The sequence below is a fragment of the Elgaria multicarinata genome, chromosome 4 (assembly GCF_023053635.1).
Source record: "Elgaria multicarinata webbii isolate HBS135686 ecotype San Diego chromosome 4, rElgMul1.1.pri, whole genome shotgun sequence".
Classification (NCBI taxonomy): Eukaryota; Metazoa; Chordata; class Lepidosauria; order Squamata; family Anguidae; genus Elgaria; species Elgaria multicarinata.
This window is the reverse complement of record NC_086174.1, coordinates 43,082,084-43,096,476: the sequence shown is the minus strand read 5'-3', so window position 1 is coordinate 43,096,476 and position 14,393 is coordinate 43,082,084. Positions and strand designations below refer to the sequence as shown.

At 40.7% G+C, this 14,393-nt stretch overlaps 1 protein-coding gene across 1 annotated transcript in view; it reads left to right on the top strand.

Annotated features, from left to right (window-relative positions):
- BABAM2 (BRISC and BRCA1 A complex member 2) overlaps positions 1–5,827 on the top strand; it is a 167,140-nt gene extending 161,313 nt beyond the window's left edge. The window contains exon 12 of the mRNA XM_063124170.1: positions 4,975–5,827. Coding sequence (XP_062980240.1) covers positions 4,975–5,038 — 64 coding nt within the window. The 3' untranslated portion in view covers positions 5,039–5,827. The remainder of the gene's footprint in view (positions 1–4,974) is intronic.
- The last annotated feature ends 8,566 nt before the right edge of the window (positions 5,828–14,393 follow it).

Below are 14,393 nucleotides of genomic sequence, written 5' to 3'. Positions count from 1 at the left end.
CTCGTTGCAAAGGATAATAAGGCTAAGCTGAGATAAGTATTTTTTTTCTCCTCAGCATCCTTGAAAATAGCAGGTACAGTTCAATGTATTGCATTTCCCAAAGAATGTATTCCTTTCAGTGGCATCCATCCTTTCAGCTTCAAAACCCCAGATTTTTCATGCTTTGTTTCATTGGTTTCATATTCATATCCCGTCCTTCAAAGAAACTTGCCCATGGTAGCTTTACAATAAAAATAGAAATACAATAGAAGAAAAATAATAAAAATATATACAATAAAACAGTGAGAGAGGCTAATGGTTAATAAATTATATATTAGGAAAACAAATGCCTGAAAAAAAATTCAAGAAAATCCTGAAAAACAGCAAGGGAAACAGATCCCGGCTCTTTCTCCCTCAGTTCCCCAAATTCCTGGCAGAGTCAAAAGGCCACACCCTGATTTCCAAAAGTTAAAATAGATGCAGTTGCATAGGATCCAGAGAATTTCTGGAGAGCTACAAAAGCACAGCTGTAGGAACCCAATTACTGCTTACCATTTTTTGGCAATATTGAATTTGCATAAGAGCTAAAAGCCTATTTGACATAGCTCAGTTTCACACAGATAATCACTGTAGGATTATTGAGGGAAGGGAAGGGATATGGGGCGGGTGGAATCTCATGATAGGTGAAAAGTAAATGTGTGAAGTAGCCTTTATGCCTAAGCTCTGAGAATACACTTTTACTCTCTGCATCTTTGGTTCCCATTCTATCTTAGTTCAGTTTGCTTGCTGTCTACATCAGGTTTTCTCTGTGCATATGTGCTCAATAGATCGCTCGTTCTCTCTCAGATCTCAGTGCTTGTAGTTACTACTGTAATGTCAACACTCAAATAATAGCCGTACTAATAGAACTGAAAAGCATACATCATAGTTACTGAGGAGAGGGAGATTTCAAACCACTTGCGGAGCCTTTATTACAGTGAGTCAGTCACCACTCTAAAAAACAAACAAACATATGTGGCTTTTAATTGTTTGGGAATATTTTGCTTGAGGTTCTGAATTGTTGAGAACGTTAACTCGTTCAACAAGCATGGGTTTAATACATGTGTTAGCCTCTTGTTAGCCTCTATTTAGACTTCTAAGTTACACACCACCATCCTATCTGTTCCACTGTGCGCTTATATGGGGGAGCAGGATGCATGCCATTAAATTATTTTAAAACTGAGATCAGGACAAGACTCTACACTTATCACATTGTAGAATATCCTATTGTGGATGTCGCCTATTGTCAATGTTGGTACACTCAGTTGCTTTCATTGGATGAGGCTTTAACACATGTTCCACACTATGGTACCTGTACCAACTGCTTGGGAGTACATATGATGATACTCAGAGCAGCACCATATATAAACACAATGCAAGCATCACAGAAAAAACTTACCATGCCAAATCACCACATAATTCAGGAGATGAATTCATGAGGCGAAAACTAGAAGATCCAACATGCCAGCAGCATGTGATAGACATTAAGGATTAATGTAGAACTGACTCATACCTGGAGATACATGTAACATCTGACTGAGTCTCATCATGTATTAGAACTGTGTTTCACACGTACGGAAAAGTTCATTCTGTTCTGGTGTTCATTGCTCCTCGAGATTAACTTTGGTTTTGTTTCTTTCACAGCAGTCTTTTGTAAATTATGGTGAATCCATCCATTTGAAAGCTCTTTCCATCTGTTGCAGGGCAATAGCCTCTTCAATCCCGCCCTCTTTCATACTAGCAGGAAGACTTGGTATCAGCTACCCACATTTTGTGCATACCAGATGGTGTCTAGGTGAACTGCCATCTCCTTCCCTTGACTTCAAGTTGTTAGCAATTTTATGGGTTTATAATTGTGCTTACCCCCCACACAGAGAAACTTTCAACAGATTTTGTCACTTCTAACATTTATAAAATCAGGCAATTGATTCTTATCAGCAATGTTGATTATTTGCTTGCTGTATTTACAATGCACCACCATTTTTTAGACTCTGTGAAATTGCACCCCATTTCTAAGCTTACTGTTGTTCTTGTTCTCTCTCTCTCTCTCTCTCTCACACACACACACACACACCACCACCACCACCACAGAAATCAACATGAGTATATCCAGCTGGCTCTTACAGTTCCTATGCTTCTTCCCCACAAGTTGGTCTGGTTCTTACCCATCTGAGATGAATTTGCCATAGGTCTATTACCAATAAGGCAAGCCATCACAAAATTTTATAGAAAAAGAAAAAATATGGATACTATAACAACTGAAAACTGGGTAGAGCAGATATAGAGTAAGAATATTAAAAAGGCATGGGAGTGTTAAAGTGAGTCACCTTAGTTAAAGTGAGTCGCAGAAAAAAGAGTGGGGTCTACTATTATAAGCTTCAAACTTTTACAGCTTATAAAAATGACACCTGAAAGCATGAGACATGGCATCCATGATCTACCTTTTTGCAAAACCAGTTCAATTACAATTTTGCAAAAGCAATTCAGTTACAATTTCCACAGGTACAGCACGTTAAAAAGTGCTGAAAATGGATACATTTGTACTTATTTCTCCAAGCTCTGTCTCAGTATATCATATATTTCTTTCAAATTTAGTGAAAAGTACTGATGGATGTTATTCTACCTTGTCACGGAGAGGTGCCTTTTTATTGGTCTATTTAAAGTTTGAGCGTCATTTCAAAAATTAATAAGGTTTTTCTACCCCCATGAAAGCATTTGACAGCTATTCTTGGCAAAGTTAGATTGGGCATGCTCAGTTTCACTCTGAAGTTAGAATGCTGCCAGTATTCCATTGCTTTTAGAGGAATTATATTACAAAGAGTTTCTGTCTTCAATGCTTAATGAGATTCCACATTACAGGCCCCCCAAGCCTCTGAATTACATTGCCAAAATGGCATCCAGTTGTAAGTTAAATTGCAGGTATAGGGCAAAGACTTAAAGCCCCCATCCACCACTCTAGGGGCCCGAGTAACCTTTGAGTAAAAATAAAATAAAATTGGCCTTCACAGAATTGGGGATGGGTGGGCTAGGGTGGAATGCATAGGTGTGGGGAACAGAAGGATCCAGGGCCTCACATCATCTTTCTGAAAGCAGAAATGCAACACAAAGCCCCTGATCCTTGCTCTTACTTTCTGTGGGGTAGGAAAAGGATATGCAAGGATTGGATCTGACACTGGGGATATGTTTACATGATACACTGATTCACACTCATTAAGATGGTTGTGAGAATCTAGCCCTATTGTGTAATTTGCATTGTGTGTAAGCTCTACACATGAGGAAGAGACGTGTAGATGAACTTGCTGCATCCACCTCCTCCCTCACAAAAAAAGCAGTGGTGGGAGATTCAGGACGTAAGGTACTTCTTCACATAGAGCATAGTTAAACTGTGAAAATAGCTACTGCAAGATGTAGTGATAGCCACCAATTTGAATGGCTTTAAAGGGGATTGGACAAATTCATAGAGGATAAGGCTATCAATGAGTGCTTGTCCTATCAATGAATACCATTTCTTAAGTGTGGTTTAAGTTCAGGGAAGTCTTGAATTGCTGGAATAGCTCTCGAGGTATTCTCATTTTGTGATTCTATGGTTACTCAGGTTTATCAGCTTCCACCATTAAAAATGAGTAATTGGAGTTCAGAAACTGCGAAGCCTCTATCCAGATTGTGACATTCAGCACTATGTTTTTTTCTTTACTCACTTTAGGGATGTTTGCCATAGAATTTTGCATTAAGAAATGCTTGAAATTTTTGGCATATTTAATCATACTCATCTTTGTAAGTAATAAAGCAAAGCACATGATTTACAGCTACTTTCTGAACTTACCCGAAGAGGCATGAGTGGAGAGAAAAATATTCATATGTGAAATGGCTCTCCTACTGTGGGGGTGGGGGGTGGGGGATATAATTGCAGAAGAAGGGGAAGCTAGTGTCTGTTCAGATTTAAGTCTTTTTTACTTAATCTTGCAAATAAGTAATGATGGATTCTAGTTACTCTTCATACACAGTTGCAGGATTGAAGTGCATTAATTGCAAATCACCTTGGACTTATTTGCCTTATGGATAAACTTGACATACTTTGCCCATTATCAGAACAGTGGTGGATACTGAACCTGAGCCTCAAACATCTTCAGCTAATGCAGTCTTCAGTTCCAGAATGTACACAATATTCTGTAATTATACAAGTGTTCGAAAATTCCAATATTTTTCCTCAAAACCCTGATTTATCTAATCCTATTAAGAGCAGCTCTGACTCTGACAGTCCTAATTTGGTACTTGCTGGATGCATCTAGATATAGCTGGATGCAGATTATAGTTCACCGCCAGCTGTGCCTTTTATTTTCTGTCGATTGTTCATATTTACTAACTATCTATGTCCTGTCAGGCACAGATAAATCCAGTTACCCCAGACTCATAGTGAGAATCAAGGATGCCAGAGACTCCCTGCAAAATTCATGTGAATTTTGCCAAGATACAAAATTCTTGTATCTTGACAAATCTAAATCTTAGATTTATTAGATCTGTGCTGTTGGAGGGCGGCAGGAGAGGGAGCAATTGAAAGAGAGGGAGCAATTGGCAAGGGTACACTAAGCTGTATACAATACATGAATACATGGTTTCAGTAGGAGTGGCAATGGATTCAATGACAAAATAGCAGTAAAGACTGTGAATGTTTCATCAAAAAGGGGAAACCTACTGCAAATTGGTCACGATTTCATACTTGAGCCAGTGGTTTGTTTGCTTTTGAATGATCACAAATTCAGCCCTCTGTTATATCAAGACTCTCGACCATGTGTTATTTGGGAATGAGACATCACAGTCCTAGCTTTGATCAAGGCAACTGGATTTTTAATCAGGAAAGTTCTTAATCTATTTTAAGGCTTGCATGTTACAAGATCTTGTCCATGCGTGTTCTCGTTGTGATCTTTACTAATGTCAACCCTTTTATTTCTCCACTAGGGCTTATTTCAAATCGTTTGTCCCTCAGTTCCAGGAGGCAGCATTTGCCAATGGAAAGCTCTAAAAAGGGAGAAACAACAACCTTATCCGAAGAGGATGGCAGATCCTTATATCCACATGCCTGTCAACAGACTGCAAGATGACTTTCTGGAAGTAGTTTGGGCATCAGTCTCTATTGGGTGTGTAGCGCCTCCGGAGTGTCATTGTGATCACCACAGACTGAACTCACTGTGTGTATATATATAATGAGGACCTTGCCTGGCTTAATATATTATGTTTTATTTGGTTCAGTTTTCCTACCTGTGAACACATTTCTTATTTACCTGCTTAACTGAAATTAAAAATGTATTAGATAGCTGTGGGGTTTTTTTCTGTAATACCTTATCTCTAAAGTTATTTTTTTATACCAATGTTTAGGGTTAATCTGTGAATTTTTGCATCCCGGGATTTCAACCTTTTGGCAAATTAGCTGAACACTGCCTACTGGACAAAGCACTGCTATATTCTTTCTTTGCAATGATCTGTGCTTAAGATTCACGCCCATGTGAGTCTAAAAAAATACAATCAGATTAATTTTTAGTTGCTGGAAAGGTGAGCTTGATGGCAACACACTTTTAGTATCTCTAGTCAGAAACCCTCTATGTTGCAGAATTCAGCATCATACCTTTGTTATTTCTGTACAAAATTTGACAGGCACCTTCTGGTTACCATCCAATAATGTTAACAAGAAATGTCTACCATTTGAACACCAGTTGTGTATAACAATTCACTGTGTAAGTTATGATGATGTGACAACATTTTTACCTAATTTTACAGCTCTGATGAGAAATATAAATACCACTGTTGAAACAGGCTTTTTAACTTGGAAAGCTTCATCAGTTTCTTTATTAATATATAATATATAGTCATTTAACATAAAACTTGCAGTTCAGTTCACATTTAGAGGACTTGATGAGAAAACATAAGTGGATGTATCATTCTTTCTAATAACTGGATGTATCATTCTTTCTAATATAGGAATAGTACATTCAGCATCAGAGCCATTTATCTTTCCTTTCCTGTGATACATTTAGGCAAGCCTCTTGTGTCTGAGTAGCAGTCAAGTAACTTCCCATATTTTGTAAATAGCTCAGGGTACTTTCCAACAGGGAATAAAATATACACGGTCTTATAAATAGCATGCTGAAAACATAACTTGATTCTGCTGTGATTTAAAGAACTATTGCTATTGTACTCAAAACACTAATAATTGCCTAATATGATCATTATAGGTGGTTTGCATTCGAATATAACCAATATGGTAAACTTTGTATTCATTCTTAGAATCTTAAGAGAACTGTACTCTTGTGCCTATAAGAAGGGACCAAATGATTTTACCTTTTAAAAACATTTATACTCTTAGCAGGAAAAATGCATGTGCCTGGTAATAACAGAAAGCATGTTCAAATGCCATTTCCAAGGTCAAGTCAGTGAATTTGTTTCATGTCCATGGACAATGAGGAAAAAAACGATCCATGATTTGACTTTGATGCCGTTCAGCAGGGGATCTTTTCTATTGCCAGTGATTATAAAATTCTACCTCCGTACCAACATGTTGGGCAAAACCCATGCAGGGCTTCTTCACACAAGACCAGATTTCCTACATCATGCATGAATCCTGCATGTAGAAGTTTACATAATATAGAAGGTACTTCTAGGTATGGTTTATCGGAAAACCAATATTGGTCAGATATATATTCAAGTAGTCAAATATTTAGGGTGTTAATTTTTTAGGACAGTAACAAACGAGAGTGTTCTTTATAAAATTTCATCTGGAATATTCAACAGTCTATTTCTTTCCAGAGCCATATAAGATCACTTGGAAGTCCATGTGCCAATCTGATGATTGTATGTGTATGTGTACAATGCTTCCTCCTGAATCCTATGTTCCTGACCAAAGCTCTTTACATTTATAGTACATGGTTAGTAGAATTTTAGCTACATAGCTTAATTAGGAGAGGAATGGTGAGAGAAACTCTTTGGAGAGAATTATGGGGGGAAAGAGATATATGCATGGTTGACACTGAATATTATCAGATAACATCACAATGCACTACAAAACATAGGCTGCCACTTACACAAGGCATTCTTGACTATATTGTAATGATTGACTGTGTTGCACTCCAATTCTATTTATTCACAGGAAGTTTTTCACATGTGAAACAGAACCATTTGTTCCAGTGCAATTTTTGTTCCAAGTAAGTGAGCTTTGGATCACAGCCTAGGTTTACATTTAGAATTTACACCCCCCAAAAAATGCTCAGTATTACATCTTCCTTCTGGATCAATTCCATAACATCAAGTTTCTGGAGAAAAACGTTTGTGTATGAAAGCAAGACCAGGTATTAATGAGCTTTGAAGCAAGCACAAACTAGTGGTTTCTTAGGCCTAATCTACACCAAACAAGATATTGCACTATGAAAGCGGTATGAAAATGGTATATAAAAGGCAGGAGCCACACCAAGCAGGATATAGCAGTATGAAAACGGTATATATGGTATGTATCTTATGGGCCCCAACAGTTGTCAGTGCACTTCAATACCACTGTAAAGCAGCAGTGTGGCTCCTGCCTTTTATATACTGCTTTCATATTGCAATATCCTGCTTGGTGTAAATCTGGCCTTAGTTATAAAGGCAATGCATCCATACATGTACCAAGAACCTGAAGAATAGCAAGTGTGGTATGTATTCCATCTGCTTCACTGACTTGTAACCTATGCGTACAAATAAGGATGCTTCCACATTAGTCTTTTTCTCTTTGTTGACACTAGCCACTCATTCATTTGTTACTGAGAATCCACATAACCTTCTTCTCAAACCAAAATGCCAAGTGTTTGTTTTTAAACATATGTTGCAATTAAAGCACAGCCCTTTATGGTATGAACTGACTAGCACAAGTGTCTCACCTGGTACAGAGGGATAGTCAAGTAAAGCGCTATGGCAAATGTGTAGCCTTACTTTACTACATGATATGCTCTCACCCATCTACTGGTACCATTATTTTTTATTGATACTACTTCTATACTGCTTAATATCCTTAAATCTTTTAAGTGGTTTACATTTAAAAAACGCATATAATACAATATAAAAACAATATAATAATAAATACATTAAAAATGTTACAAGATAAGTAGAGAAGAGTAGTGTGATTACAAGTCAGCAGATGCCTGACTAAACAGATAGGTCCTCAAGAGGTGTTTAACATTTCCATCTCTCAAGCTACATGTGGGAGAGTGTTCCAAAGGGTGAGTGCCATTATTGAGAAGGCCCATTTATTTATTTAAACATTTGTATTCCGCCCTATATCACCAGGATCTCAGGGGGCCCTATCTGACAAAACACTGTTGATTGTCAGAGGAGCAAAAACATATTTACCACCATCCCTATTTCCCTATTCCCTGGTGAAACTAGCAAGGTATGTGTGGTGGAAAAGTCTGTTAGTGCACCTCTGTCATGAAATGTCTCTGCATTAAATTATTGCTGTATGTGCCACCATTGATACATGTAAATGTCCTTTATCTTCTTTGGCTGTGCTGCCCACGCTTCCTCCGGTTCATTCTTGAGTCTTCCTATCAGCCCTTCCTTGAAGACTCCAGCTGGTGGAAATTAGAAGCTGGATGATGATCACTAAAAATGAACCACCAGAATTAAATGAAAATATATTTAAAACGTTTTGTTAATGTGTAAGGACTTCATCAAACCCAGTTGTCACAGAACTAGGGTAGCACGAGTATAGTTTTAATCAGCAAATAGCTGTTGTTAGCTGGATATATCCCAAGTTGCTTTAACTTTTCCGCCAATGTGTTGTGTATGTTGTTTTGGGTGAATTCGTCACTTACATGGGCACAACTTACAGAAAAATATTTAGATGGTCAAGTAAACTTGGCTGCCCTTCATAAGTCCCTATCTCTCAGCCTAACTTACTTCAGATGGTTGTAGTGAAGATAAAAATCAGGCAATCCATGTAAGCCAAACTCAGCTTCCCGGAAGGAAAGGATTCATATGTTGCAGATATGTTATGCTAAAACCACAGTTGGTCAATGTCTTTATTAGGACCAATTGAAATTCCACAAAATGTGCAAGCTTTTGAGTTCAGGACTCTTCATCAGGCTTGGTCAGGGGTGGGGAGCCTCGATTCAAGGGCCAAATCTGACCTTCCTGGGATCCCCATATCGCCACACCCCTTTCCCCAACCACCAACCATTTGGTAGTTCCCCAGCTTTTGTGCATTTCCCCCACCCCTTATTCTCAAAGGTTGAAATGCTTCTCCAAAGACTTACAGCGTCATCAGACGAGCATTTTATCCCACGCTCGCCACTGGCCACTGGCGGATCTTCATGGGTCATTCCAATGATGCCATGATCCTGCAGCCTGTCTCTCCCTCAATTTCCCTGTTTACGCATCTTAAAATAAGCCACACAAAACCCAACTTTTTTTAAAAAAATAATGTCGGGATTTGTCAGGATTTCCTGCCATGTGCAGGAAAATTTGGCTATAAAGGGTACAGTTCCCATTGTTCTGTAGGGGCCACATGGTCTCGGCACACTCCCCCATGTAATTTGAGCTCATCCCCAGTGCGAAAGTGAAGCAGAGAGAAGAGCAACGGTACATGACGGTAGGGGAACATGATTTCCCCCCATCTGATGACCCTCTTAGTTAATGATAAGAAGAGCATCAGGCTGGCAATTTTAGTTTTTTGAATTTTTAGCCCCAGTCCTTTGCCTTTGGCCCCACCACTGGGATGCAGATTCCAAGAGCTTCTCCAAAAGTGAGTTTGGCCCTTGGGTGAAAGGGGTTCCCCACCCTTGGGCTAGGTGCTACAACAGCAAAGTCTGGAAATATGGCCAGGTCTTGTAGCCATGAGGTCCGCAGTATAGATAGACCAGTCCCAACATTGAGATTTGCAATATAAATGAATGAAAGCTGCTGCTTCTTTTTTACATTGAGGGAAATCCTGTTGTTTGCCTAGCGCATCGTGCTGCTTTGTCACGATTGGTATGAGCTGGATTACATGAGAAGAGAGGGTGACAAGACAGAAGATCTTGCTGCTTCTCCAGGCTCCTTTAAATGACAGACACAGTTGGTTGAATTGAGGGAGCACCTCTCCCTCCCTGGCATTTGTGCAAAGGAAGGGGGGAATCTTGTTTTCATCTGTTTCCTCGCAGCCCCCAGGAAAGCCAGGACTTACTTCTGAGTAAGATTGGGCTGTAAGTGTACAACTTCGTCTCACTTACTTGGGAGTAAGGCCTATTGAACACAATGGGACTTCTGAGTAGACACATGGGGATCAGATCTTCCTTCCTTTGTTGCAGGGAAGCATTTTACCCTCTTTCCCCTCAATTTAAGGCCCTTCCACAGCAACTTCATAGCACAATGCCAGCTTTTACATGCTGCCGTTTTTGTGCCATTAGGGGTTCATTCCAGCTTTTCTCTGATCTTTTTTTAAATGGAATAGGGGGGAGGGGGGAAACCACAGGAAATATCCTGTTTGTTTAATTGACCTGGAAACTTCCATGAGAAACAAGCATGCCATCAATAGCTAATTTAAAGAAGCCTTAAGTCAGCGGAAGGTGTTGCAGGTATCAGATTACACCCAGCAATGCATTTTGGGATAGCGAAGCAATGGCTGGTCTCCCTTTTCCAAAGACACAAAGGTTAAATTAACATTGTTAATTTAACCCAAAGAAATGTGATAATAGCAAACCCCAGTTGCAGAATTGGATCTGCTGCTGAATTCCAATTAACAGGTCAGACCTAGACCTGCACATTGTATTAACATCCTTTTTTTTACCATCGTCATTCACAGGGGCATTTATAGTTCAATGCCTGATTAGCAGAGGGTGTGAATGAAAGTGGTGAGTGATTATGATCAGTTCCATGCATGCAAATGCATCACCTTAATATGTCATGGATAACTCATACCTTGAATACCTTGTATTTTTATTGGATTTATCATCCCATTTCAATACACCGTGTATTGTAGGTCAGTGTTCCCAGCTTTACCACAGTAGATGGAACAGTGTGTACTCTTTGGGCATGTTTACACCAGTCGATATCCCAGGGATCATCCCGGGATCATCCCTGTGCATCCACATGACACACAGGAGATCCCAGGAGCATGGAGGGATGATCCCTCCATTTCCCCAGGATATCTTGGGACACTTTTAGCCCAGTTTTGCCTGCGGTCTCAGGATCGTCCCAAGACCGCAGGAGGTGTGGGCGGCTGTCCCGGTTTCATCCCGGCTCCTCACGAGATCCTCCCCCCTCCCCTGGTCTAGACATGCCCTTTGTTTCAGCTGTTGAGTTGATTTCATGTGACAGGCACACCCCACGTGGTTGTCTGGGTCGCTTCCACCTAAAACCGACCCTGCCCATATACGGGTGGAGTCAAGACAGTTTAAAAGATAGGCTAATGGGATTTGGGAGCTGATCTCCCTCTTTGCCTGTGCTCCCTGCTCAACTACTTTTACATCCTTTTTTCTCCAAGTGGAGGAAAAAGAACAGAGGTAACCCTCTCCTGAACTAAAATAGTTTTAACAAGTAGTTTTAAGGTGAAAATGCACAGACGGTCCGTTCTGCTCTTCTCTCCTCCCATGGACCCACCTGTCCTGTTTTCACTCCAACCGGACTTTAGATAATTAGCAGGAGGATGCAGTTGGCTTCTGCTGCTATCACCTCTAGCGGCCTCCTTTCTTTCCTAGCTTTGGGGCTTCTGAGGCTGCCCATTCACCTGTGTTAAAATGCTCCAGTCTTCTACACTGCTGCACTGCAGTCCAATTTGTACAGCAATTCATCATCAAGAAGGAGAGCGGGCAAGAGTAAAAGCCAAGATCAGTTGCTGAAAATAAGGCTTGACATGTCAAGAAATGAGCAGAGAAAGCAGGCTTAGACTATTTAGCGGGGGCTCCTGCTGACTTGCCAAGACCACAATCCAAGCCATCAAATGAGTCCCCGGAGCAGCTTAAAAAGAAATAAAGCATCTAAACATGAGGCTTTTCGTGAATCAATAAAGAATAAACACGATATTAAATGGCTGCAAAGCAGGCAAGTGCTTAATTGCAGGTGCCTTCAGAATAAATAGACAGTAAAAGTCTAACATTATTTACGCCTGCAGCTCTCTGGAGCGTGCTTGTTTCCAGAACGGGCTGAAGAATTAATACATTCTTGTTGAATAAATGTCCTTTGTAAACCACCTGCTGTGAAAATTGATCTTTGGGTTGCGACATGTTTTCATCAGAGAGTATTGAAGCCATCATGTTTCTTTTCCACCTGTGAGGATTGCCGAGTCGTGCCAATGAAATGCAAAACTCTTCTGATCGGTTCCAACCGTGTGGAGCTTTAAAAGGCCTTGAGTGTAGCAAGTCATTTTGCAAACTGGTTAAGTCTGCCAGTGAACCAGGGTACTTTTGTCATGCCTCTGTTTTTTGTTTTGTTTTTAATGCACCGTGATTCAAGCTGATTGCAGTTTGACACATTGTTTCTTTTAACCCACTGTCCCTTGCAGCTAAAAGATTTTTTAATAATGGCTTTGAAAATAAAAACACATTGGGGTTCTGTGTGTCTGGAAAGACTAAGGCTAGCAAATGTGTCCTATTAACACATCTCCAACTAGGGCTTCTGTTGTGTCCAACTACAAGAACATGAGGCACTTCCAATGCTTTTTTTTGGGGGGGGGGCGGTAGAGCGATGTTCTGGTGCAGCAGTAATTTTGCCACTTCTACTCATATCTCTAGACTAGCAGTGGCTGGCATAGGGGTTGTCAGCCTCAGCATGTGGGTTGTGGTTGATCAGGGCTCCGATTCAGAGCACGGAACCCCTATAAAATGCCACATCTAGAAATACCTGCCTCTATGGAAGTCTGCCTCTATGGTTATAGGCTGCTGTGCAATCCACAGGGCAATTTATCCTATACCTCAAGGATGGGCAACTCTTGGCCCTCCCAATGGTTTTGGCCTACAGCTCCCAACAGCCCTTACCAGCATAACCAATAGTAAGTGATGATGTGAGTTGTAGGCCAAAACATCAGGAGGGCCACAAGTTGCCCACCAATGACATACATTATATTTTCCCCTCCTCAATCTCAAAACAACCATGTGAGGTAGGTTGGCAGCCAGTAGAAACCCAGTAAACTTCATGACAGAACAGGGATTTGGCCCCAGCTCTCCCTTGCTGGTGTTCTCAATGTTTGGCATGTATGTATACCCCAAATATTGGTATTAGTGGGGAAAGCCATGATGCAGGCAAAAGGGGATGGAGTGGAAATGCACTTGATGTTTGGTTTGCGAGCCACTCAAGGCCTGCAAAAGCTGCACAAGAATATTCCAGAGTACACAACAAGTAGTAATGAAAAGTCAAGTCGGGAGCGGGAGGTGGTGGTGGAGATAATTCCACGAGACTGAGCAATGGTAACTGGGAGAGCATCATCTGGATCCTGTGCAGTAGGTAACCTGGTACCCTCCAGATGTTTCAGACTACACCTTCCATAAGCTCCAGCCAGCAAAGCCAAAGACCAGGGATTGTGGGATTTGTACTCCAAAATATCTGGAGGGCACCTAGACGTATTATCATTTCAGAAGGCATAAGATGTGCAGATCTCATGGAAAGGTACCGTTTCTCGGCATCCTCTGCTTTCCTCAGGTCCCAATTTCAGTTAACCTGTCTGTGAACCAAGGAACCAGAACAGCATTTTCTGGTTTCTGTGAGAACAAGGCAAGGTTTGAGTAAAGAGGAGTCATCTTAGTACAGAGCACTAACAGTACTTCTAGCAACCAAGGACAAATTACATCTTCATTCGAATGGGGTCAGTTGGCTTAATGGGCAGTTTCCACATGATGGCGGATTATTTAATTATATGCTGAGCCTTGGCGTGTCTGGCTCTAATAGCACCTTGGACTCCTTTTATAAATGACTCACCCTGTGTGTGAGCCTAATTATGGGCTACCTGAATGAAAACCAAAGTAACTGGATCTTCCTGTGCAACTTCTAATGAAGTGGCATTCATTGCCAATGTGGACAGGCCACTGCAAAGCTATATAAACATCTGGTTATGGGATGGAAAATGAAGGCAAACTCAAAGAGGAAGGCTTAACCGGTACAACCGGACCTTTGAGAGGCAGCACCGGATTTGCCGACGTAAATGTCAGTCCATCTAGTTGGATTTCCTGTCTTTGTTTTTCTCCAATCACGTGGTGCTTTGTAGGGAAATTGACATTCCCACACACTCCATAACAACCTGCTCTGCTGAGTCTGAAATCATAGAATCATAGAATAGCAGAGTTGGAAGGGGCCTACAAGGCCATCGAGTCCAACCCCCTGCTCAATGCAGGAATCCACCCTAAATCATCCCCGACAGATGGTTGTCCAGCTGCCTCTTGAAGGCC